Source organism: Anas platyrhynchos, chromosome 11, assembly GCF_047663525.1.
Source record: "Anas platyrhynchos isolate ZD024472 breed Pekin duck chromosome 11, IASCAAS_PekinDuck_T2T, whole genome shotgun sequence".
NCBI lineage: Eukaryota > Metazoa > Chordata > Aves > Anseriformes > Anatidae > Anas > Anas platyrhynchos.
The window spans coordinates 12804843-12827530 of NC_092597.1; the positions used below are offsets into that span (position 1 = coordinate 12804843).

The window sequence follows — 22688 nt, forward strand, 5'->3', positions numbered from 1 at the left end:
GGCTGCCTGGAAAATGCACAGGGAAGGACACCGTGCCCAGGCTGTGTCCTCTGGGCTGCAGGAACAGCTGGAATCTCACCACTGCGTGATCCTCTGCAACTGCTGCTGCTTCTGGTGGGAGGCAGGTCGTGATAGCACTGCAGGGAGGGATAAAGGCTGCCAAACCGCCTCTGCTCCGGGGCAAACATCAGAAACAGTTCAGTTCCTCTTTGGAGGCGGAGGGCTGAAGCAACGCCGCTTCCACCCATGGCGCAGCCACCGCCGTCCCCACCCATGGCAAGGTATGTGCCAGCAGCCTCGGGGCAAAAAAAGGCTGGATCGGGAGTTTTTCCTCCCTGCAAAAGCAGCAGAAAGAGCAAAGCCGTGCTGGTGCTGCTTTGTGGCCAGATAGCCTGGCTCCTGGCATGGCGCTTCGGGCACCTCCTCTGCTGCTTGATCTGGGAGGTGCATCAGCAGCGGCCCAAACCTCAGTCCTGGGAGCCTTCAGCAGAGCAGAGGAACGCGACCCATCAGGCAGATTGCTTAAAAACAACAACAATCATAATAATTAAAAGACTATCCAGCTGAAAACCCCGTGTTTCTTCGTTCCTTTCACAGCTCTGAGCTCCCTCTGCTTCACATCCCTCGCCGTGTCCCCGTGCCGTGCAGGCTCCGGGGCTGACGCCGCCTGCAGCGAGCGGGGCCGCGGCGAGCTCGTGTCTTCGAAAGCGCGGGGCGGCAGGAAGCCCTGTGCTTTCCGGCACAGCTCAGCGCCGACCGCAGCGGGGCCGGGGCCGGGGGGGAGATTTGGGAGCTGGAGAGGGATGTGGCACCCCGGGGACGGGGAGACAAAGCCCCGAGGGCTGCCCATCTCCGCCGTGGTTTGACCCCGAGCGGCAGGCAGGCTGCCTTTTGGAGCACGCCTCATTTCGGGTTGGTGCACCCGGGTGTTTGGGAACGGCGTGGTCCTGTCCCATGCAGAGGGAGGACAGGGCACGAATTTTGCCGTGTGTGGGATGCACGACAACTACTTCGTGCTGCCTCAAGTCGCTTACCCTTGCTGCTACAGCTCTAGCCGCAGGGGCGATGTTCTCCTGCCTCCTCCAGCCCTTTTCCTACGCCCCGCTGGCTTTGCTTTCCGCCTCCAGCAGTGTTTTGGCCTCTCGGGTGGGGAGAGATGAGAGAGCTGCCCGTGTGCCGAGATAGGGACGTGAGGCTGGGCAGACTCCTTGGCACCAGGCGCGCCGATAGCCCTGCTCCACGATGACAGCCTCGCAATTAAAACCTGCAGGTGCAGCGCTCTTGCCCTGGCCAGCTGCCTCAGCAGAGAGCCGAAAAAAAAAAAAATTGTTTCCAGGAATAATTGAGCTTAATTAGAAGCTTGAATTCCCCAGGGCCGTGCTGCTCAGTGTTTCTGTGCTTGTCTGGAGTCATGCAGGGGCTGGAGTGCAGGCGGGCCAGCCGCAGAGGTCCTGCCCTGCTCTGCAGGTACTCCGGGGTCCTCAGTGAAGTAAAAGATGCTCCGAGCTGCACGGAGGGGACAGAAAAATCCTGAGAGCAGGCAGCCTGCTCCCTGCCTGGTCTCACCCTGCTTTTCCCTTGCATCAGTGGGATGTTGTTTTGTATCCTTTCCAGATGATTTGACACCGACCGATGATTTTACATGCTCGTTTTAGGGAAATGCTCCGTTTTTTGTCATGCTCTGCAAAGGGTTTGGGCTGGGTGACCTCTGCTCGGCCAGCAGAAAACCCGCAGGAAGCCTTAGAGCTGCCTGAGGAGCAGCAGCAGCCCCCAGGCATGCCGTCAGCTCGGTTTGCACGGCTCCCCGGGCTGCTTTGCAGCTCTGGAGAAACACAAGGCACAAACTGGAGCAAGATAAGGTTGGGGGAAGAAAGAAAACCACGTCAACGCCGAGGAATGCGGCTGGGACAGAGCTGGTCTGTGACTGGCAGAGCCCCCGGGCTGCTGGTAAAGCCCCCGGCAGGGACCTGGGGGCAACCCCAGCCCCTGATGGCCACGACCCTTCAGCACGGTGCCTGCGCCCTGTGCGCCCTGGCCATGCCGTGCAGTGCCATGTGCCTGGGGACGCATGGCTGGGGGCACGGAGCTCCCATGGTGGTGGCCAGGACCCTGTAGGGCCAAGCCGAGGTGGGGGCAGCAGGAAAAGCCCCAGCCCCCGCCTGCTGCTCTTGTGAGCGGTGACCCTGCTGCGCCTGCCCCGTGACCTGGCCCTTGGCACGCGCGGCCCCTTTATAAAGGCGGCGAGGTTTTGGCTGCCAGCTCTCGCTCTGAAAGCAGAGACGGCAGCAGATGAAGCCGGGGGCTCGCTGTGTCCCCCGGGAAGCCCCTTCTCCTGCCCTTCCCTGCCAGCCCTGCTCAGGGGCTTCCCACCCGCGGCTCCTTTCCCTCTGGGGAAGCCTCCTTGGGGCTGGGATTTTCCCCGCTGTGACCGAGCTGCGGGGTCCCTGCACCCCGCGTGCGCGGCGCTGCAAGCAGCAGCCTTTTTGCACGGGTGGCACTCGGTGGCCAGGCTCCTGCGGTGCTCCACGGGCTGTGAGCGCCAGCCCCGTGCAGCTGCTGGAGAGCCCTCACCCCTGCAGTCAATGAACCCGGGCGCTTGCTTCAGTGGAAAGTCAATATTGACTCTCCGCCGTCGTTTGCATGCGTCGGCACTAAAATTAACAAAAGCAGAACAGAGCCCACGCTTCGTTCCGATGCCAGTCGTGTTGCAGTGATTCTTCAAAACAAAATAAAATAAAATAAAGTGGTTGGGCTTACCAACATGTGCTGGGGGCTGCGGGCATGGTGGGCCAGGAGTTGCTCCCATCCATGCCCTGGGGCTGGAGGGAGGTGGGGAGGTGATGTGCTTGTCTGTGTAAGTCACCAACTTATTAACATCCCCCAGCTTTATCCTCCTTGAAAAGCATTCTTCTCCCAAAGCACCCCCATCCTGAGCCCAAAGCATCCCCATCCTTCCCCCTGGGGCACCTCTCTGGGCTTGGTCCCTGTCTTGCCCCCAGCTCCTGGAGGGGACGCGGGTGCCGGGACGGGGCAGGGAGCAGCACGGGCCATGGGAACCGGCGGCATCCCTGCGGTTTAGAAACTGGAAATAAAAGCTGAAGCGGTTTGAAGGCTCGGCCTCGAAACAGGGAAGGTGGCCGGGGAGCGGAGAGGAACCAAAACCCGCCTGCGGAGGAACCGTGGGGGCAGCGAGGGAGAAGTGAGAGCGGCTGTGATTACTGCAGGCGGCGGTGGGAAGGGTGGCAGCGCTATCTCTGCCTCTTTCACTTCCCTGTCCCAGCGCCTCCTCCTGCCTCCAGCCTTGTTTTTTGCCCCCGTGGCTGCCCAGAGGAGCTCTGGGCCCTGGTGCTGTGCTCAGGTGGTGAAATCCTTGCAGGTGCGGGGCTTTTAGCACCGGCTCCCTGCTGCTGCTTTCCCTCCCTCGCTTTGCCCTCGCCTTTAAAAGCATCCCTGCTGCCCCTCTGGGGTGTGGAAAGGGGCTGAGGGCTTCCCTCTGAATTAAACCAAAAGAAAAAAAAAAAAAAAAAAAAAAGGTGTAACTGGGGGGGAAAGAAATGCCAGAAAGGTGAAGCTGCTCCCTGAAAGCCGCCCGCTTTCATCCCAGAGGAGCCCCGGGCTCGCGGGGCTGGGCAGGGAGATCACAGACGGCGCTGGGTCGGATGTGCTGGAGCTCCTCCAGCCCTGGCCGGTGCTTAAATAGAAAGGTTACGTACCCGGGGGATTTATTTCATCTTTTAATTGGTTGTTTGTTTACACGGCTCGGGAGCTCTCTGCCAGTGTTTGCTTTGCTGGCTCGCTCGGCTCCTGCGAAGCCGGGATGTGCCGGGGCTGGATTTCGGCTCCTGCCACGGAGGCGGTGGTGACGGAGACCCCAAAACTTGGGCTTTGGGACCCCCCTCTCCTGAGCATCCTCATGGAGAATGGTGCAAAACACCCTCGTGTTCTTGTAGTCCTTTTCCTTCCAGCATAGTTGGGAGCCAAGGGATCCTTGCCCGGGCTCAGTGCCCCTGCCCAGAGGCGATGAGGACAGGGATGCTCCTGGTCCTCCTCCGGAGCCCACGCTCCCGGAGCTGACATCAGCGGGGATTTTGGGAGGAGCGGATGGGTGTCTCTGCAGGAACGTGGGCTCCTTTCTGTTGTTTTTGGGGCTGCAGACGTGTTAACGCCTGCTTTGCGCAACCAATCCATTTCTCAACCTTTTCTCTCTGCAAACAGCTGGGGACGGGGGCGGGTTGCTCAACCGGGGGCAGGAGAGCCGCCTGCCCTGCCCGCCTCGCTGACCACGAGGGTCTCCCTTCTCCTCTTCCTCCCTCCAGAGCAGATCTGGGAGCAGATCCTTGCCTTACCCTTCCCTTTTTCCCCCTCCTGGCTTGGAGGTGAAGCTCCTTACATCGCCCACACTTTGTATTTTATTTGCAGGGGGAGGAAGACGACGGGCACTGCGCCATGCCAAAGGCCGGGTGCCACCCTCTGAGCATCCCGTGCTCGGTGTCACCAACCCCTGGTCCACGTGGCCACAGAGGACATTGCGTGCTGCATCTCCGTGCCAGCCCCAGGCCACCCGTTGACCTGCTTGAGGAAGGAGCAGGAGATGCTTGGGGCACGCAGGAGGTCGGACCGGCCGACCAGGAAGCCTCCCAGATGCTGCTGCCCTCGGGTACGACGAGGGACGAAGGCTCTGGGGAATTTTCCCCTCTTGCTGCAGGCTGTTGGGGGAAAAAAATATCCATCAGGAAGCTTCCTGGCTGAGCATGGTGGAGTTTTGTGTTGAGGCAAAACGAAACAATTGAAATCCCTCTTGCTTCGTGCCGCGGGCTCAGCTTGAGCCATGGGATGGGGGCGGTCGGGGCTGGGGCTGGATCTGGCCACCCTGGAGGGAATCGGAGGTGGCACGGCCACCGTCAGCCTTCATCACCACCATCATCATCACGGGGACACCCGGGGTGGGAATCGCCTCCTGGAGAGCTGCCGGAGATGGGCGAGGTGCTGCTTTTTGTGGCGCCGGGGAGCCTGGGGCTGGGATTTACCCACGGCAGCGGCCACTGGTGAGAGCTCTGGAAAACCCGGGGCCCGCCGCGCCTTGCGCCGGGCTTCCCAAAGTGGAGCAAACCGAGCCCGGCCCATTAATTACCTGCTCGGGGACAAAGTTTGTGGGTTTGGGCTGCCCCCCTCCATGGAAAAAAACAAAAATGCAAATTAGGCAGCCTCGTTAGGCGGCGGGACGTGTCTCTTGAGCCTTGCACATCCTTGGGCCCGATGCGCACCAGGCTCCTTACATCTCCTGGCACCTGTCTCCAAAAGCAAAGTTTTTGTGTTTTTTTTTTTTTTTTTTTTTTCTTATTTTTATTCCTTCCTCCCTCGTAACCCTATTGATTTTTCCACCCGGCCCTGAGCCTGCATCCCTGTAGGTACGTGCTCGGGTTTTGCCAGCATCTGGTCCGCGGCCGACCCTGCCCCAGTTGGCAGCGTGGTGCCCCGCGGGAGCCCTGTTTTCCCTTCGGTGGCTTCTGCCTTATCTCTCCAAGGCTTTTCACCTGGTTTTTACGTCAAAGGCACGCTTGGGAGCCGTGTTGCTGGCGTGCCCCAGCAGTTGCAGCCCAGGGCTGCCAGGGATGGAGCCCCCGCAGGCTTTGCTGCTTGCTGGGCGCTCGCCTACGAGGTGGGACATGGGTGGGTGAAGCCTCCCCATGGGGAACCCATTCTCTTTCCATAATCACCAACCACAGCATTAAAAAAAAAAAAAAAAAAGAGAGAGAAAGAAAAAAAAGCACTCCCTGAAAGCTGAGGTCCCCCAAAAGGGGAAAAGATCCCCCAAAAGGGGGAGAAGAAGCAGTGTGGCCACGTCTATGGGATCCAACCATCAACAACTTTCTAGACATCCTTCCTTTGGGTTTCCTGGTGGAGAAAACGGGCAGGTGAGACCCAAAGCCACCACCTCAGGGGCAGGGGAATGGGGGAGAAGAGCTCGGACCCCAAAACATCGTGGAGAAGGAGGTCCCACAGCCCAAATGTTGGGCCCAAATCCGAAACATCGTGTTGGGCACGACCAAGAACTTCACTTGTTTCTTTCTTTTTTAAATTTTTCCTTCCAGGCACTGAAAATTGCTGCGTGGGCAGAAGGAGATTTGGAGGTGATTGATGGGTTTTCAGTGCCTGCCAAGCAGATGTGCTCTTTTTACAGGCATCAGACACCCGGGTTTGGCTTTTCTGGCTGGCAATGCCAGCTCCCGGGTCTGGGGAGCTCGCGCCCCGTGGAAGATGTTCCAGTTGGCTTTGAATGACCAAAGACTGCCCCATGGTCGGAGAAAGGGTTTTCCTGCCTCATCTTTTTGGGCTGAGGCGCATCTTCCACCACGGAGAGCCTTGAGGGGTCCCTCCATGCCGCCCCACGCATGGGGGTGCAGGGCCATGGTTTTGGGGCTTTCCGCCCTGCCCCATTTCCCCGGGCTGTGGGGCCAGAAGATGGCTCAAGGCCGAGGCCGTGGCGTGTCCCCAAGTCTTGGGGACAGCTGTGGGTGTCACCAGGCTTGGCCCTGAGGGGTGCGGTGACCACACGCTGCTGGGGTGGGACCCCAGGGGGGTTTCCAGCAGGGAACTCTGCCTTGTCTTGGCCCTGCCAGGGCAGAGCAGTAATTTTCCATCCGGCTTGGCGGCGTGGAAACACACCCAGGCACGGAAAAAGCCTGGAAGGGAAGAAAGAAGAAAAGGAGACACTTGGCCAAGGCAGCTTGGCGGGGTCCCAAGGCGAGGAACGGCTTCAGGTTCATCCCCTGTACACGGCCCAGGACCCCAGGACTCCCCTGACATCTCCTCCTGGCTCCTTTGTGCAGCCCCCCAGGGACATCCCACCCAGGGAACCCCCTGAGCCCCTGCACGGGGCCAGCCCTGGGCACTGCCTGGCTGAAACACAACCACCCTGGGGCCACACCCATCTCTATGGCTAGAAATAAGTCCCTTTATTACAGTTTTTCCCCCTCATTTTGGCTCTTTTGGCTGGATCTGTTCCCTGGGGAGCTGCATGGACAGAGGGGTGCCCACCCCTGGTGCTGGTGCTTGGTGTCACAGTGAGATTTTGGAGGAAAAGCTGAGCAGGGGGACACGGGATCCGGGCCTCCAAACTTCTCATCACCACGGAAAAAAAGTAGTGGAGACAAAATTGTGCTCCTCGTGGTCATGTTTGGCATCCCTCGGGCGTCTGTGCCTGCTCTGTTGTTGCCGGGGGGATATCTCGTTATCTGCAGATAATTACCCAGAGATAATGATATCTGCATCCACAGTGAGGTCTTACTGGGTCTCGTCCTTCCTGGGGCAGCCACGGGTAGTGGGAGTGTAAAGGGAGAAGCTCGGTGGTGCCTCGTCCAGAGGTGGCCACCACCAGCCGTGCCCCAGAGCGACCACCAGCTGCCCCATTGGGCCCCTGGGACCTCGGAAACCTCTCCTGGCCCCAAAATAATGGGGCCCTGAGGAGTTCATTGAGGGCTTCGTGTCCTCGGGAGGCAGCGGCTCCGATTCTCTCCATCCCGCTTGCATGATGCAAGACCCAGCTCGCTCCGTGGGGAACGGGCAAAGTGTGAATTAAGAGCAGCTGCACAGCTCTCTGGCTCCAATTAGCTCCATAATTAGGGCTTCATGGAGGACACGGCTACCTCCAGGGGTGTCTCCAGGGGGAGAGCTGCTAACAAGCCTGGAGGCCCTGGGATGGGGTTAAAGCCACCTCGTGGGTGGGAGCGGAGGGGTGGGACAGGAGGGATGGGGACATCCTTGGGTTGGTTCAGTTGGGTGCGGGGCAGAAATTGGAGAAATTGTCCTCAGATTTCCCTGGGCCCTTGAGGAACCAAGACCCTATGAGCCTGTTGATACGGGAGGCTCCAGTCAGAAGCTGCCCCCAACGCCAAGTGATGAAGGCTCCATCTGCAGAGCCACAGAGGACGTTGGTTTGTTTTTTTTTTTAGGAGGGAGGATCCCTGTGTGCATAGCTGTGGGGCTGCCAAACCTCCTTGGGGAGGCGACTGGGCTGTCCCCACTGGTAGGGACAGAAAAGTTCAGGATCAGTCCCTGCTGGTCCCCCTGGGTGCCAACTTGTGCCACGATGCTGTAGTTTTTGGGGCATCCAAGGGACATCCCAGCTGCCTGTCACCCCAGGGCTTGCAGCCCTGCTCCTCGGTCCCTGGGGTCCCATCCTGGCCACAGCCGGGAGAAATGAGCCCAATCTGGAGCCAGCACGTTTCCTGAGCACCGCCGGGGCCCGAAGGCAGCGAACCGCAGATAAAAGTTGCCCAAGAGATGAACCCAGAGATAGCCGCCGGCACTGCCGGGGCTGCGAAGCCTCAAAGAGACAACTTGAAAACCACACGCGGCCGAAATTGGGCTGGGGCAGGCAGATCTGCTCCTGGGCTGCTCGGGGGGGGGGGGGCTGGCAGCGGTGCACCCATGGGTGCTCAGCCCCCATCACCCACCCCATGGCCGAGCAGTACCCGAGCTCAACATCACCCCCCCAAAGACCATTTCCCCCAAGCTGCCCGTGTCCTATTCTATATATTCAAATATATTTAAAGTTCCTATCTACTGTAAGCACGCCGCTTCGGTGCACCAGCAGCCCAAATTTCGGTTGGTGCTGCGCGTGAAAAGATGAATCACACAGGAAGCTGAAGAGAAGGAAATCTGCAGCAAAAAAAAAAAAAAAAAAAAAAAAAAAAAGAGAAAAAAAAAAAAAAGCAAACCAAGAAACACAAAACCAGAAAAACCAACCCAAACCACAAGGCAGGTACGTGCTTAGGGAACGGGTGGAGAAAAATAAATAAATAATAGTAAAATAAATGCTGCAGGGGAAATGGAAGACCCTGAGGCATGTCGAGAGGGGAGTTATATGGCAAAATACTGTGTTTTAGAATAAGTCATTTTTAACAAAACGCCCCCTGGAAATGAGTGGAGGCTGCCCTGAGAGCCTCTTGCCACACGTCCCAGCACTGACATGTCTTTTTAGCAGGAAAACGGTATTACAGAAATTACGGGGTAAAACCAATTGACCTAGCAGACCAAAAACTACGAAGTCTGGGGGCGATAAGGGAAGATTTGGGGGAGATCTGCTTTTCAGAGTTCAGCAGGTAGGTGTTGAAATACCGGACACCCATCCCTTAAAATAAAATAAATTGGTCCAGAGCAAGTTTCCTTAAATTCTTAGAGTTTTGAGGCTTGGATGATGCCAAGGGGAGGGTACTGGTGAGGAAGAGGAGGAGGAAGAGTGGCACGAAGGTGCAAAGGGTTATCTGCCACACCAAGAAGGTGAGCTGCTGGCCTGCCCTAGATGGGAAAAATTAATGCCAACCATTTCTTTTTGGCCATAAATCCAAATAAAAAGGTCTGCTAAGGGTTTCCTAAGACTTGGCTCCCTTCCACCGCTGCCTCCCCGGAGCCGCTGCAAATTAAACAAGCCGTCAGGGTGAAATAATGGTCGGGAGCCCAACAATTTGGGCACCTGGCTTTGCTCCACGAGGTCCTCCATCACCGAGACTCGCTGCCGGGCACCGTTCTGTGCCCGCTGCTGGACCGAGGCCCCAGACCCCCAATTTTAGAGGCTGGGGGAGGCTGCCGAGCCTCTGCCAGTGCCTCGCCAAGGGGCTCTGGCTGCCTCCCTTCCCCTCCCAGCACCGGTGTCGCTGGGTTTCGGTGGTCCTGGGGGTTCGGCATCACTCGGGGGCTTTTTGGGGCAGGGAGGCTGCGGGTGAGGGCTGCGAGTGGAGGCTCGGTGACCTCCTCCCATCCCTCCCCGTGAAACTGGGGGACTGGGGGGGGTGGTGGCAGAGCCCCGACGGGCTCAGTGCACGTGTGGGGGAGGCCGGCCCGGCCTCATCCCCTCCTCCGGCCGGCCCCCGCGAGCACCCAGCCTCCTCCTCCTCCTCCTCCTCCTCCTCCTCCTCCTCCTCCTCCTCCTCGCCCTCCTCCTCCCACTTCCTCCGCACAATGCAAGCAGCCTCCCGAGCGGGGCAGAAGCAGCCGTCGGCCCCCCCTTGCCGCCGACCCCCCCGGCCCGGCGCCGTAAGATGCTCCCGGGGAGGCAGCGCCGCGAGGTGAGTGCGGGGAGGCTCAGCCTCCTCCTGCCCGGCCTCCAGCCGGCCGCGGGGCTCTCTCCGGGCTCCCCTTCGGTGGCAGCTTTTGGGGGGAGCGAGGCAAAAATAGGCCGGAGCGGCCCCCCCCGCGCCCCCTTTTGGAGAGGCTTTGCGCGCCCTGCCGCGGGTCGGGCGCGCCGGTGCTGCGCTCCAGCTTCGGTTTCGGGATTTTCCCCATTTATGGCCGGTTTTAGAGCATGTGGTTCCTGCACCCTGCGCGGCGGCTGCTGCTGCTGCAGCTTTCTTCAAATCCGCCCCCCCCCCCCCCCCCGCACCCCGTGAAACATCGCTGGGGTGCTTTGGGGAGCGGTGACCCCGCAGCGGGGCCGTGCCGCACACGTGCCCGCAGGTGCGCGCGCGAGCTTGGGGACCGGCTCCCCAAAAATCTGGGTGGCGGTGACAAATCCCAACGGGTTCCTCCCAGCCGGGGGAAGCTCGGGAGCCACGGACTCCTCTGGGGACACGCTCGGCCGCTCCCCCAAACGCCCTGGCCGCCGATAGCATCCGGAGCTGGTGGAGACGTCGGGAAGGTGACCTCCTCCTCCTCCTCCTCCTCCTCCTCCTCCTCGGCGGGGACACGAGGTCCCAGAGCCGCTATCGCAGCCGGACGGAAGCTCACGGGAAGCCCCTCTGCCAGCAGCCAGCACCGCCAGGCGTCACCTCCGCCACCCGCGAGGGGACGTGGGGACACGGGGACGGAGCACGTGGCAGCACAGCCCCAAAGCGGTGCCGGGGGACTCGAGGCTGCCTTGGCGCTACCTGCGTCCTCCCCAGGGGAGGCTGCTCCTGGGCCTCGCGTAAAGGGAGGCAGAAAGGAGCCTCTGTGCTTATATCCCTTAAATCCACGGTGTTTTGCCCGCCTGAACGCCCGGATGAGGTTGGATTTTGGGAGCGGTGCTGGGGGTCTGTCCCCGTGCTCCAGCTGGGAGCGGGGGGGTCCCCCTGACGTGGGGTCGGTTGCACAACGTGTGTCTGCAGACGGGCATGTTTCGGGGAAAGGGGAAAACGAAGCGTGGGAACACCATAAATTGTGAAATTCCTGCTTCCTCCTGAGCCCGGTGTCCACCCCGAGCACCGTCCCGACCGCCGGCCGTGTTGCTGTGCGTGGAGGGGGCACCTCCAGCTCCGTGTCCTCCCCGTGGGGCGCGTGGGCAGCCGCCCGCCTGGCCGCTTCCTGCTGCCTTTTTGTGTTTCTCCTCCCGAAAACCTCCCACCCCAAATGTCTCGTGGTGACCGAGGGGTGTCAGCGGGGAAACGCGTTTCCTCCCCGCCGCGTGCAGAGCGGGGACAGACCCTTGTAGCAGAGCAAAACCGCCGCGCTCGGCGCCCTTTATCTACCCCAGCAAGCTCGCCCAGCTATCCGAGCCATTTCCCCTTTTGTGGACGAGGCTTTTATCTTATCTCCGCGCTCTCTTCCTCCATTTCCTTCTCTGTTTCTCTGCTAACTCTGGCCACAGAAAGAGAAAATAAACAGGGGGTGGAGAAGGGGCACCAGACCCCACTGCTGTTGTCCCTCTGGGAGGGTTTTGGGGCTGCCGAGTGAGGCTGGGGATGCGTGGGGTGGCGTGGGGGATGCTCACGGGACGTGGGAGGTGCTGGGGGTGCCCAGCGGTGCTCTGGGGGGCAGGAAGGGATGCTGGAGGGGTTTCAGGGGGTGCTGGAGGTGTCTCGGGGTGCTGGCGGTGCTGGGGTGAGGATGAGGAAGGCCGGGCGGTGCGGTGACGGTCTGCCAGCTCCACCTGCTGGCACGCGCTGCCTGCTGCTGCGGGGCCCACCCCGGCCCAGGAGAGCCCACGGAGGTCCCACGGGGGTCCCGGTGACTCGGGGGAAGGACGAGGTGGCCGTGGGTGACCCGTGCTCTCTCTGCCCCTGCAGGAAGGCCAGCTGACCTCGCCCACCACACATCCCAGTCCCGCCACCGGCCGTGACGTATAGATGGCCGCGAAACGTCCCCCGGAGCCTCTGGACGCCGTCGTCTTCAACAAGCTGCCTCGGGTGGATGCCGAGCCCGGCCCGGGCTTCCCCCCCGTGCTCTGCAAACCCAGCCCCGTGCCCACGGCCGGCTCCGAACACCACCTCAGCTACAAGGGCTCCTACTTCTCCTGCCCGCGCACCGAGGGCCCCCTCCTGCACTGCCTCCTCCACCGGCCCCGCAGCCCCCCGCCGGGCAGGCTGGGTGCTGAGCAGGGCGCGGACGCCTTGGTGTGGGACCTGCTGATGGCACGGGACAAGTGGCCCGGCCACCAGGGCCACCCCTTCCCGATGAAGAAGCCGGTGGCCGTCCCCAAACCGGTGTACGCGGCCCCGCTGTGCTTCACCCCGCTGGGCTCCCAGGGGGGGGACAGCACCCTGCAGAGGGCACCAGGGGCTGCGTCCCCCCACGGCGAGCCCTCCCGCAGGGGTCCCCACCCCGAGCCCAGCCTCCTGCCGCTGCCCCCGGCCTCCCCGGTTGCCTTCTCCCCCTATTACGCTGCCTTCGAGAAATACCGAGGCCCCTCTGCCTCGCACGACCTGACCAAGGTCCCCGAGCTCCCTGGCCGGATCCAGGACCCCTGGCCCAAGCTCCGTGCCCCCGCTGGCAGCCCGGTGCACCGGGAGCATCCCCCAGCGTGCTACCCGCAGCCTCCCTACCCACATCCTCCCTTCCCGCAGCCTCCCTACCCGCAGCCCCCACGCGCAGAGCAGCCTCCGGGCTCCCTCTCCTCCTACAAAGCCCTCGGCTTCGCGGCCAGCGGGGAGCCTGCCCCTTTTCCCAGTGCTTACCTCAAACCCCAAACCCCCAGGAGCTACTTCCCCAGCCCCTTGGATGGCTTCGTGTCGAGGCCGGCTGGGCCTGGTGCTCTGCCCTCACCAAAGGCCGCGGGGCTGCCCAGGGCTGCCGAGCCCCCGCTGCCCACCGGGTTCCTGCATCCGAGCCCCAGTTTCGCCTTCAGCCCCATGGAGGCGGCTTTGTTCGGTGTCACGGAGCACCATGGGGCTGGGCGAGCAGTGGAGCCCCACGGAGGGAGGCCGGCGGCGAGGCCCGGCAGCGCCTTCCACCCCGTCCGCGCCCCGCAGAAGATGCCCGAGGGACTCACAGGGACGTTCCCCAAGGGAGACGCCGGCTACGGGATGGACGTGGTGGCCAAAAGCAGCCCCGTTACCCCCCAGCACCACCCGGGCACTGGGGACGCTTGTAGGGTCGGGGACACTTGTAGGGTCCGGGATGCTTGTAGGGCTGGGGACACAACCCAGGAGCCTGCTGGGGCCGCCTGTCCCCAGGAGAGGCTGAGGGACCTCAAAAGCGGGGAGATGTCCGGGGAGATGTCCCCCGCCTCGCCGCCGATGCCGGTGATCAACAACGTCTTCAGCCTGGCGCCTTACCGCGAGTACCTGGAGGGGACCGAGGCCTCCGCCGACGTCCCCGTCCCCAAGGAGCACACCCAGGGGGACACCTCGCCCCAAAACACAGCCGGCACTTGGGACCCCGGTGCCGTCAAGGTGTCGGTGACGCCCAGCGAAGGGGAGGGCGCTGACCAAAAAGTGCCCCCCGAGGGGCCCAAGGCAAAGGCCGTGTCCCCAGAGCCGCCGGCCAAAAGCCACGAGGGTGGTGAGGTGGCGCTGGACCTGAGCTTGAAGAAGAGCCTGGTGACAACGGGGGACACCCACCCAGACACCAGGCAGCCCCAGGAGGACAAAGAGGGGCCGCCGGGGAAGGTGGAGGAGGTGGGGGAGGACACTAAGCCCCCGGTGCCACCCCAGCTGGTGGAGGCCGTCTCTGGGGACAGGAGCCACTTCCAGAGCTCGGCTGCCTTCATGTCCAAGAAATACAAGATCCTCAGGTCCTGGGGGCCGCCCCGTGCCCCCCAGCCCAGCCCCGTGCCTCGCAGCCCCCCTGGCTCCCCACCACCCAGCACCTCGGCCCCGCAGGGGACCTGCCACCGCCGCCTGACGCTGACGGACATGCTCGTGCCCCAAGCTCCCCCTGTGCTGGGGGAGGACGGAGCCCCCCTGCCCGCCTGCTGTGATGCCCCGGCCCGACAGGGCTTGGGCAACCCGTGCTTTGCCGCCCTGCACGCTGCCCTCTGCGATGTCCTCGCCTGCTCGGTGGCCGGGTCCTCCCCGGAGCTGCTGCAGGAGTGGCTGAGGAGGACGGAGCCGGAGGAGGCGCTGGCGGAGATGCCCAGGTCCCCCCCCAAACCCAAGAATGGGGTCAGGCTCCCCGAGCCCCCCAAGCCCCCCAAGGGCAAGGAGATCTGGCTGGCTTTCCAGGACGTGGCCGTGCTGCTCAGCAAGCTGCTGTCCCAGCTGGAGACCTTCATGTTCACTCGCAAGTGCCCCTTTCCCCACGTGGTGCGGGCCGGTGCCATCTTCATCCCCATCCACGTGGTGAAGGAGAAGCTCTTCCCCAAGCTGCCCGGCGCCTCCGTTGACCAAGTGCTGCAGGAGCACAAGGTGGAGCTGCGTCCCACCACGCTCTCGGAGGAGAAGCTGCTGAGGGACCTGGAGCTCAAGAGCTGCACCTCGCGCATGCTGAAGCTCCTGGCTCTCAAGCAGCTCCCCGACATCTACCCGGACCTGCTGAACCTCCTGTGGCACCACTCCATCAGGCAGCAGCTCGGTAGGTAGCTTGGTGGCACACCAAGCTCGTCCCTAAGGGGCTCGTGGAAGGATGTCCCACCAAAAAACAAGGATGCGCCACTGAAAAGTAAGGATGTCCCATCAAAAATCAAGGACGTCCCACCAAAACTCAAAATGTCCTGCCAAAAACTAAGGATGCCCCACCGAAACACAAGGATGTCCCACCAAAAATTAAGGACGTCCCACCACAACCCAAGGACGCCCCACCAAAACCAAGGCTATCCCACCAAAACCAAGGATGTGCCACCAAAAAATACAAGGATGTCCCAACAAAAAACAAGGATATCGCACCAAAAATCAAGGATGTCCCACCAAAAGCCAAGGATATTCCACCAAAACCCAAGGTTGCCCCACCAAGAAGCCCCCAGAAAACCCCAAGAGCATCCTGCACAGGGACTGGGTGGTGACACATGCCCACCACCCCCTTCCTTCTCCCAGCCCCTTCCCCACCGCTCCTCGTTGGCTCTCCGAGCGCTCGGCCACCCGGCTTCCCAAAATCTGCCTCCACGTGGCACGGACCGTGCAGAGATGAGGAACCCCAACGCTTCTCCCGAGGAAGCCGAGCTCCTTCCAGGTGTCTCTGGATGGGGACGATCCCACCACCGCCGCCCCTCGTGTCCTCGTGCTGCAGCTGGAGGCCGGCACCGAGAGCCTTGTGTCGTACGGGGTGGAGGCCGGAGGCTGGCCAGTAGGTGAGTCTTCTTTTGAGGGTGTTTGTAAGGATTTGTCATCTTTGGGGGCATTTGTGGGGGGGTTTCATGCTCAGGGTGGACCAGGAGGGCCACAAGAGGGGCTGCTTGGGGGGGTTGGGATGGTGGGGACCCTGCTGTCCCCCATGACCTGAGGGAGAGACTGAAGGCATCAGTAGGGCTAGGGGAAACGCAATTTTTCTTGATTTTGTAAAAATTACAGGGGAATTGCCTTCGCGAGGAGGCACCTTCATATTATAGCCTCTAAAAAAATAATAATAGTAATTTATATTTGTCTTTTTATTTCAGAATTCGGCTTCACCCACTGACCGTGCTGGACCAAGGTGCAGGGAGCCAAGCTGTCGGGGTGCGAGCTTCAGCCCCGGATGGATGGAGAGAGGCTGCGAGGAAGATTTGGGAGACTTTTAATGCCAAAAACACTCCCAAAAATGCTGGGGGCATCCCAGGGACCCCCCGATCCCCCAGACACGCAGCCAGCCTTATGCCCAGCCCCAGGGCCTTACAACCTCCGTGCTCAGGTGTTTCCAGCAGGGGAAGAACGAGTTAAAATGAGGATTATCATTTATTAATTATTATTATTTTTTCACTACAGGAATATTTATTTTAAACTAAGAAAATGGGGGAAAAAAATGGGGAAAAAAAAACAAAACAAAACAACACCCATGACTTTTCTGAGCCAAACAGGGTGATGTGGAAAGCAGCGTTTGCTGATAAGCCTGCAGTTTGGTTTTAGGGATCAAGGAATCTCTGCTTTATTTAAGGTTTTGTAAGACCTCCTGGAGGTGCCTCACCTCATTAAAGGGCTCGGCTCGTTTTCCAACACTGCGATCCCGTCTCTGCTTGGTGGCTGGGATGGGGAGGACCCAAATTCTCTCCCAGGCAGCCCAAACCCCATTGTTTGTTTCTTGTAGGATCGGTCCCCACAGCCCCTCTGCTGTGCCAAGGGCTTAATGAGGAGCTGGGGGGCACCTGTGCTAATTGGGACCAGCTGGAGCTGAGCTGGGACATGAGATAAAAGCTCAGGGTCCGGGTGGGGGCTTGGTGCTTCCTCCTCCTGGTGGGTGCTGTGAGGTAGGATTTGGGTTTGTGGCCCTGCTTTTGAGGGGCTGCTTGGGAGGGGTGTTTTGGGTCTTGGTTTTGGGGTGTTTGGGGTTTTGCCTCCTGTGCTGGAGAAGTGAGGGTGGGTGAAGCTGTATGAGAGGGGCTTTGGCAGGGGGCTGGTCCTGATTTGGGGTCTGCCCTGGGGACAACTTGGGGTGCCCCCCCTAAGGTTCCTTTTGCACCCCTTACAGCCACGCCGTCCCCATGGGCTCTCCCCGGTGGAGCTGTGGGGTGGCCCCACCACGTCCTGCAGGTGACACGTCCCCGATGCCCTGCAGCAAGGGGAATGTGGCCCCAGCCCCGTGTCCTGCTGGTGGGCTGCGCTGCAGGGCTGTCCTGCTGCTGGCCGTCTGTCTGTCCATCACTGCCCTGCCCCATGGCCTGGGCTCACTGGTGGCCCCATCCCTTGGCCACTTGTCCCAGAGGGGACACGGGGACCCACGCAGCCACCCCTCCGTGGAGCCACCTGCATCTGAGGGCACCTTGGGTGAAGAAAACTCCAGTCATGGTATGGGAGCTGTGGGACTGGCCCTGGGGATACCGACTGGAGCTGTGATGCTGGGGGACAGCAGCGTGACAAGGTCCAGAGGCTTCTTGGATGTCCAGGATGGAGCTCCTGGAGGGCAGGAGCGAGCTGTGAGCCCTGTCCCCTGCCACCCTGTGGGTGACGTGGGTGAGGACCCTGCTGCTGCTCACCTGCAGCCCCCTGTGGGGCTGTCCCCAGCCCTGCCATCGGAGGGGACATCCAGTGCTCTGCTTTCTGTCCCCGCTGTCACACCAGTGGGGCTCTGGTCCCTGGGCACTGCCTCGGCATCTCCCAGTGCCACGTCCCTTGGTGTCAGCCCCCCGCAGGTGCTGGTCCCTTCGGAGGGGTTCGGGGGACCCGCTGTCCCCTCTGAGGAACAAATTGACCCCTCCCCACTGCCCACCCCCCCACCTCTGCCACCACCCTCCGAAGCCCCTCCTGTCCCCACATGGATGTGGGTCCCCAGCTCCTCAGGTCCCGCTGAGGCTGGGGTCAGCTTGGCAGCCCCTGGTGCCCCCGAAGCCCCCCATGAGGATGGAGCAGCTACGGGGGCTTCCTGGCCTCCAGAACCCACTCTGAGCTCTGTGCCACCTCCCAGCTGCAGCCCCCTTGCTCCCAGGCACCCCCCCAGCACCACCAGCTCTCCATCCCCATCCCACCCCCCGGCTTCCCCTGCCCCGAGCTCGCAGACCCCAGCAGTCACCCCTGATTCTCCTCCTGCATCCAGTCCTTCTGTCACCTCCTGGCACCCCTCTGATGTCCCCACGGCCACCGGCTGGGTGGCAGCAGGAGGAACCCTCCCTGCAGCAGCCGCATCGAGGAGCGCTCCCGGCTCGGTGCAGCCTCCTGTGCGCAGCCTGCCCCTGAGCTTCAGGCTCCTGGGCATCACCTACACCGAGGCTCTGAGCCGCAGGGCCTCAGGGAGCTACAGGCAGCTGGAGGACGAAGTGAGGCTGATGGTGAGTGCCAGCAGAGCCCCCCGGGGGGGTCTTTGGGCGGGGAGCCCTGGGTATGCTGGTTGGGGAGCTCCCCATCCCCGTGTGTTTCTCTTCCAGCTGGGCCAGGCGCTGTCCTCCTACGAGACCTTCCTCCAAGCCAACATCCTGGAGTTCAGGTGGGTGCAGGGTGTCCGTGTGGGGCTGCCCCAGGGGGAGCAGAGCCCCCGGGCGTGCTTCTGGCCCCCAGTTGTGGGTCAGCCCCAGCGGCTCCTCTCCTGCCCCCCAGGAACGGCTCGGTGCTGGTGCGTGGGGAGGTTTTGTTCCGGGGGGATGCCCCCAGCAGCTCCCACCTCATCCGCACGCTGCTCACAGAGGCCAGCAGAGCAGGGGATGCCTTCAGCTGGCGGCTGGAGCCCCGCTCTGTCAGGTCTGGAGGTAAGCCAGGAGGGTCTGCAGCGGGGCAGCCACCCCCAAACTTCCCCCTGTGCACTGATCTGAGCCCAAACCTCCTCGTTTTAGCCCTTGTGTAACCTCTTTGCTCCTGATCCACACAAAACCGTGTGGTGCTGAGGGTGCTGGAGACCCCCGTGACCCAGTGCTGGTGCCAAAACTTTTGGGTTTCCCCTCCTGGAGCTGCCTCAGGTGCAGCCTGAGCCCTTCCACCACGGACAGGAGAGCTCCTGCCCTTCACTGAGTGCCTCTGCCCCCCAGTGTGGGCTCAGGGCTGGGCACGCAGCTGGGGGAACAGGCACGGACAGAGCTTTTCTCACCCCTTCCAGGCTTCAGCTTGGAGAACCTGGACCCGGAGAAGCTGTCCATCTCTCTCACTGCCCTCCAGCTCAGCCAGGATGGGGCAGAGCCCCTGGTGAGCGAGGTATGGTGAGCCTTGGGGGCATTGGGGCTGGTGCCCTGGGGGGGGATGCAGTGGGGCCAGGAGGAGGGGGAACATCGAGGGAGCTGCTCCTGGTCCCTGCGGGTCTGAGGGTGAGCTGCCTGTGAGGGATGAGCTCCTGCCTCCTCCTCTTGCAGGTAATTCGGGCTCTCAGTGCCCTCTACCCCGTGAGGAACTTCACCATCGGCCACCTCAGGTACGGGCAGCCCCTCTCCAAATCTCCCTGCTGAGCCCCGTTTTCATGGCTCTGAAGCCATCCTCCTGCTGGCAACCCCCAGCAGCTTGTGCTCCTGCCCTGCTTAGAGCCCTTCTCCCTCCTCAGACCCCTCGGGGGGGACCTGGAGGTCACCGGGGACCTCTACCTGGACACTGCTGTCCACGCCGACATCGCAGCGGTGCTCCAAGCCCTGACAGTGCTGGCCAGCAGCTCCGTGGACCTCAGCTCCCTCTCGGTGCAGGGTAAGGGTGGTCCCTGAGGGTTATGGGGCTCGTGGCCGTGTCTGCAAACCAAACCCTGTGTCCTGCCCCCCCAGGAGCCAGGCTGCCCCTGCAGGTGTACCCCATCTCCTTCCTCATCACCAACAGGCGCTTCAGTGAGCGCCTCCTGGACCCGCTGGCTGAGGAGCACCGGGGGCTCGCCAGAGACCTGGGAGAAGTGGTAGGAACAGCTGGGGGTCTCCTAGGGGCTGAGGACCCTGGAGGAATAGGGTCTGCGTTGGGGTGCCCACAGCAGCCCCCCGGGACCCTGTTGGGTGATGGCTCTGAGGCTGCGCTGGTGGAGGTCTCCTCCATGGGTGGGGAAATAAAAACCCCTGGGCACTGCTGAGCAAATTTTCTCTTCCAGGTGGCAAGAGCCCTAAAGGGGCACGGGAGCTTCCTGCAGGCAGTGATAAGAGGATTTCTGTGAGTGGGAGCGTGGGGCTGCCCGGGTGGGGGGGTATGGGTCTGGGGGGGTCTCAGACATCATCCCTGGGCTCTGAGCATTTGAGCCCAGAAGGGTTTGTGGCAGGGCCTGGCATCTTAGGGGGGTGGCATCTTAACTCCTTGGGACCAAGGGGATGTCTCTGGGGGCTGGGAAGGAAATCCCAACGCCTCCTCATGGGGCTGTGCTGGGACAGGCTGGTGCAGGAGCTCTCCCCAACCTCCCCCCCCAGGCCTGGCTCCCTGCTGTGCCATGGGGACGTGCTCTTCCAGCCCCCCGCTCCCACCAGCCTGGAGGTCCTGGAGGCGCTTGCTCTCGCCGTGGGGCCAGACGAAGCCTTGGCTGGCTCTGCCTTCCACGTGGACCCCTATTCCATCGCTGTCGGAGGTAAGCTCCCTTTGGGGTGGGAGCTGGGGGGCTCCATGGCCCCCAGGAGGGCGCTGACCGCTGGCTCTGCTCCAGAGGACACCCTGGAGCCCCCTCCTGCTCCTGGCTTTCCTGAGTCCGTGGTGGCCATCATGGTCGTGTGCGTCCTCGTCATCATTACCGTGCCCATCGTCTTGCTGGTGGTAAGGGTGCTGTCCGTCTGTCCGTCCGTCTGTCCCCTCGGGGGGGTCATGGAGCTTAGGTGGCAGCTCGGAGGGTGGTGGGCACGAGGGCTGCGGTGCTTCACCTGGATAAAAGAGGGACTGGGGAGGGGTCCGGAGGTGTCACGGCTGTCTCAGCGCTGCACAAGGGTTGGGGTGCTCCAAAATAACCCCAAAAATCCTTGGGGGGTGGGAATCCTGGAGGGGGGGAGGCTGCAGTGTGAGCAGGGCCCGGCTGCAGCCTGGTGCTCCCCTCCCCAGGTCCTGAGGACCAGGAGGGGCAGCTGGAGCGATGTGGCCGTCCTGTGGGACAGGAGAGACCCCGAAGTGGGGACGCAGACCCTGGAGATGGAGAACCAAGGGTTCTGGGTGGCCTCCGAGCAGGTGAGTGGCCTTTATGGGGGGGTGGTCCCTGAGGGTGGTTTCTGGTGGGAGCTGGAGGCAGGTAGCTGTGGGGGGCCCTGGAAGTCACTTCAGGGGTCTTGGTGGCTGGGCTGGGGATGCTCCTGTGTGATGTTTGGATCTGAAGGGGCTCTGAGCCCCCCTTGGGGCTGGAGGAAGGGGAGGGGGTCCCTGCTGCAGTCCTGGAGGGGGACACAGCCACCTCTTGCCCTCAGGACACAGAGGAGGCTTCTGCGTGCTGGCAGACAGACTCAGCATCGTGAGGGAAGGAGCTGCTGGGCTGAAGGAGGCGAGGAGGGACGCTGCAGCGCTGTCCCTGCTCCCCCTTCCCTGCGGGATGCCAGCTGCCCCCTGAGAAGGATGCAGGCTCTGGTATAACTTTTTGTACAAAAAGCTTTAATAAACTGTTTGTAGAACCCCACACCTGCCTCTCCTCTCTTTCTGCCTCTCCTGGGTGGGATTTGGGGTCTGTGGGGCTTGCCCTTCACCCAGCCTTAAGGGCTAAGTAGGGCTTAGCCATGACCCCAAACCTCCAGAGTTTGCTGCTCAGCAATCACTGCCTCTGCTGCTGCTACCCCTGGGGACTTGGGGGGCCAGGACTAAGCAACAGCAACTCTGAAATATTTTCATATTTAACTTCTCCTTAACCTGTGTTTTTCCCTTTCTTTATGGAAGCTGAGGCTGAGCTTTAGTTGGAATAAAAGGTAGGATACCCCAGGGCCTGTAGGTCTCCTGTTTAGCACTAGACCTGGGTCCTTGGACCCTTTCCCTCTTTTTTTAGGGGGGGTCTCTGGCACCACCACACTCCCCATAGGATAAAAACCATAAAGATGTGGAGGTGTTTCCCTGTAATTTGGTCTGTCTGATCCCCAGAAAGTAGGGCTGTGTGGGCATCTCATTTATTAATGTTATTAGTGTTGTTTTTAAAACTAAAACCCACTCCCCTGGGTGCTAAAGTGTACTTCCCAGTTCATCTCTTTATTTGGTGCTTGTGCACAGCTAAAGCAGCTCCTAATTAATTAATTAACCAGGCAATACTTATGTATACAGCTGTGGTGATTAACATTGATACCCAAGTTATGGCAGCGATGGCTTTATGGCCTTGTCAGAACCTGCTCACAGCAGCTGGTCGGAGGCTGAGCCTCTCTCCTGGTGCCCAAACAGAGAGCTGGAGCTGAAATGCAAACCATAATATGAAAATAGAGAAAACAGCATGCTGGTGGTGAAACACAAGGCAAAACAGCATCAGGTGGCTGGAGCTGGAAGAAGCCTGAGCATCTCCTACCTGCTTACCTCTGGAGCAGACCCCTGGGACCTGGAGCTGGCAGCAGGGCATGAGCTGCAAACAAAGACCCTGGGTAAAACACGGGGCTTAAGCCAAAATGGTCATGGTGGTAGTGAAACCCAGCCAAAACTAGTTATGGAGCAGTGTATGCATGCTAGCACAAGGTGAAAACAAATGCCACGAGCTGAAAATACAGAGCTGGAGGTGGAACCTAGGGCACGGTGGGCAAAACCACAAGGAGCTGAAGCAGTTCCTACCTGGCGTGTGCTGAGATGCAGGGCTGGGGCGGAATGAAGGCCTGGAGCTGGAAACTCAGGGCTTGAATTAAAAACGTAGACCTGGAGCTCAACTGCAGGGCTTGAGCTGAAAATGAAGGTCTGGGTGTTGAAGGTCTGGGTGTAGGTAAATCCTGGGGAGCAGGGTGAGATGAAAATGTTGCCCAGCTGGAGCTGCACGAAGCTGGAGCACCTCTTACCTGGAGCAGCCCCTGCGGAGCTGAGCTGCAGGGCAGGAGCTGTAACGAGGCAGCGCTGAAAGGAGCCGGAGCATCAGCTGTGTGCAGTGCCTGGAGCTGGGGCAGGGCCAAAAACCCAGTGCTG

General features: G+C 61.2%; 2 protein-coding genes across 2 annotated transcripts; both read left to right on the forward strand.

The window, feature by feature from the left end:
* Positions 1 to 9909: 9909 nt before the first annotated feature.
* On the forward strand, positions 9910 to 16256 carry C11H15orf39 (chromosome 11 C15orf39 homolog). Its single transcript, XM_027466267.3, has 3 exons — positions 9910 to 10067; positions 11982 to 15418; positions 15725 to 16256. Exon 2 carries the CDS (start codon positions 12042 to 12044, stop codon positions 14712 to 14714), a length of 2673 nt encoding a protein of 890 aa, XP_027322068.3. The 5' UTR covers positions 9910 to 10067; positions 11982 to 12041; the 3' UTR covers positions 14715 to 15418; positions 15725 to 16256.
* Positions 16257 to 16627: 371 nt separating this feature from the next.
* Positions 16628 to 21225, forward strand: LOC101789401 (uncharacterized). The gene is made up of 12 exons (XM_027466270.3): positions 16628 to 18022; positions 18119 to 18177; positions 18288 to 18436; positions 18781 to 18875; positions 19031 to 19089; positions 19216 to 19352; positions 19427 to 19551; positions 19738 to 19796; positions 20048 to 20202; positions 20278 to 20384; positions 20664 to 20786; positions 21020 to 21225. Exons 1-12 carry the CDS (start codon positions 16742 to 16744, stop codon positions 21065 to 21067), a joined length of 2397 nt encoding a protein of 798 aa, XP_027322071.3. The 5' UTR covers positions 16628 to 16741; the 3' UTR covers positions 21068 to 21225.
* Positions 21226 to 22688: the final 1463 nt, after the last annotated feature.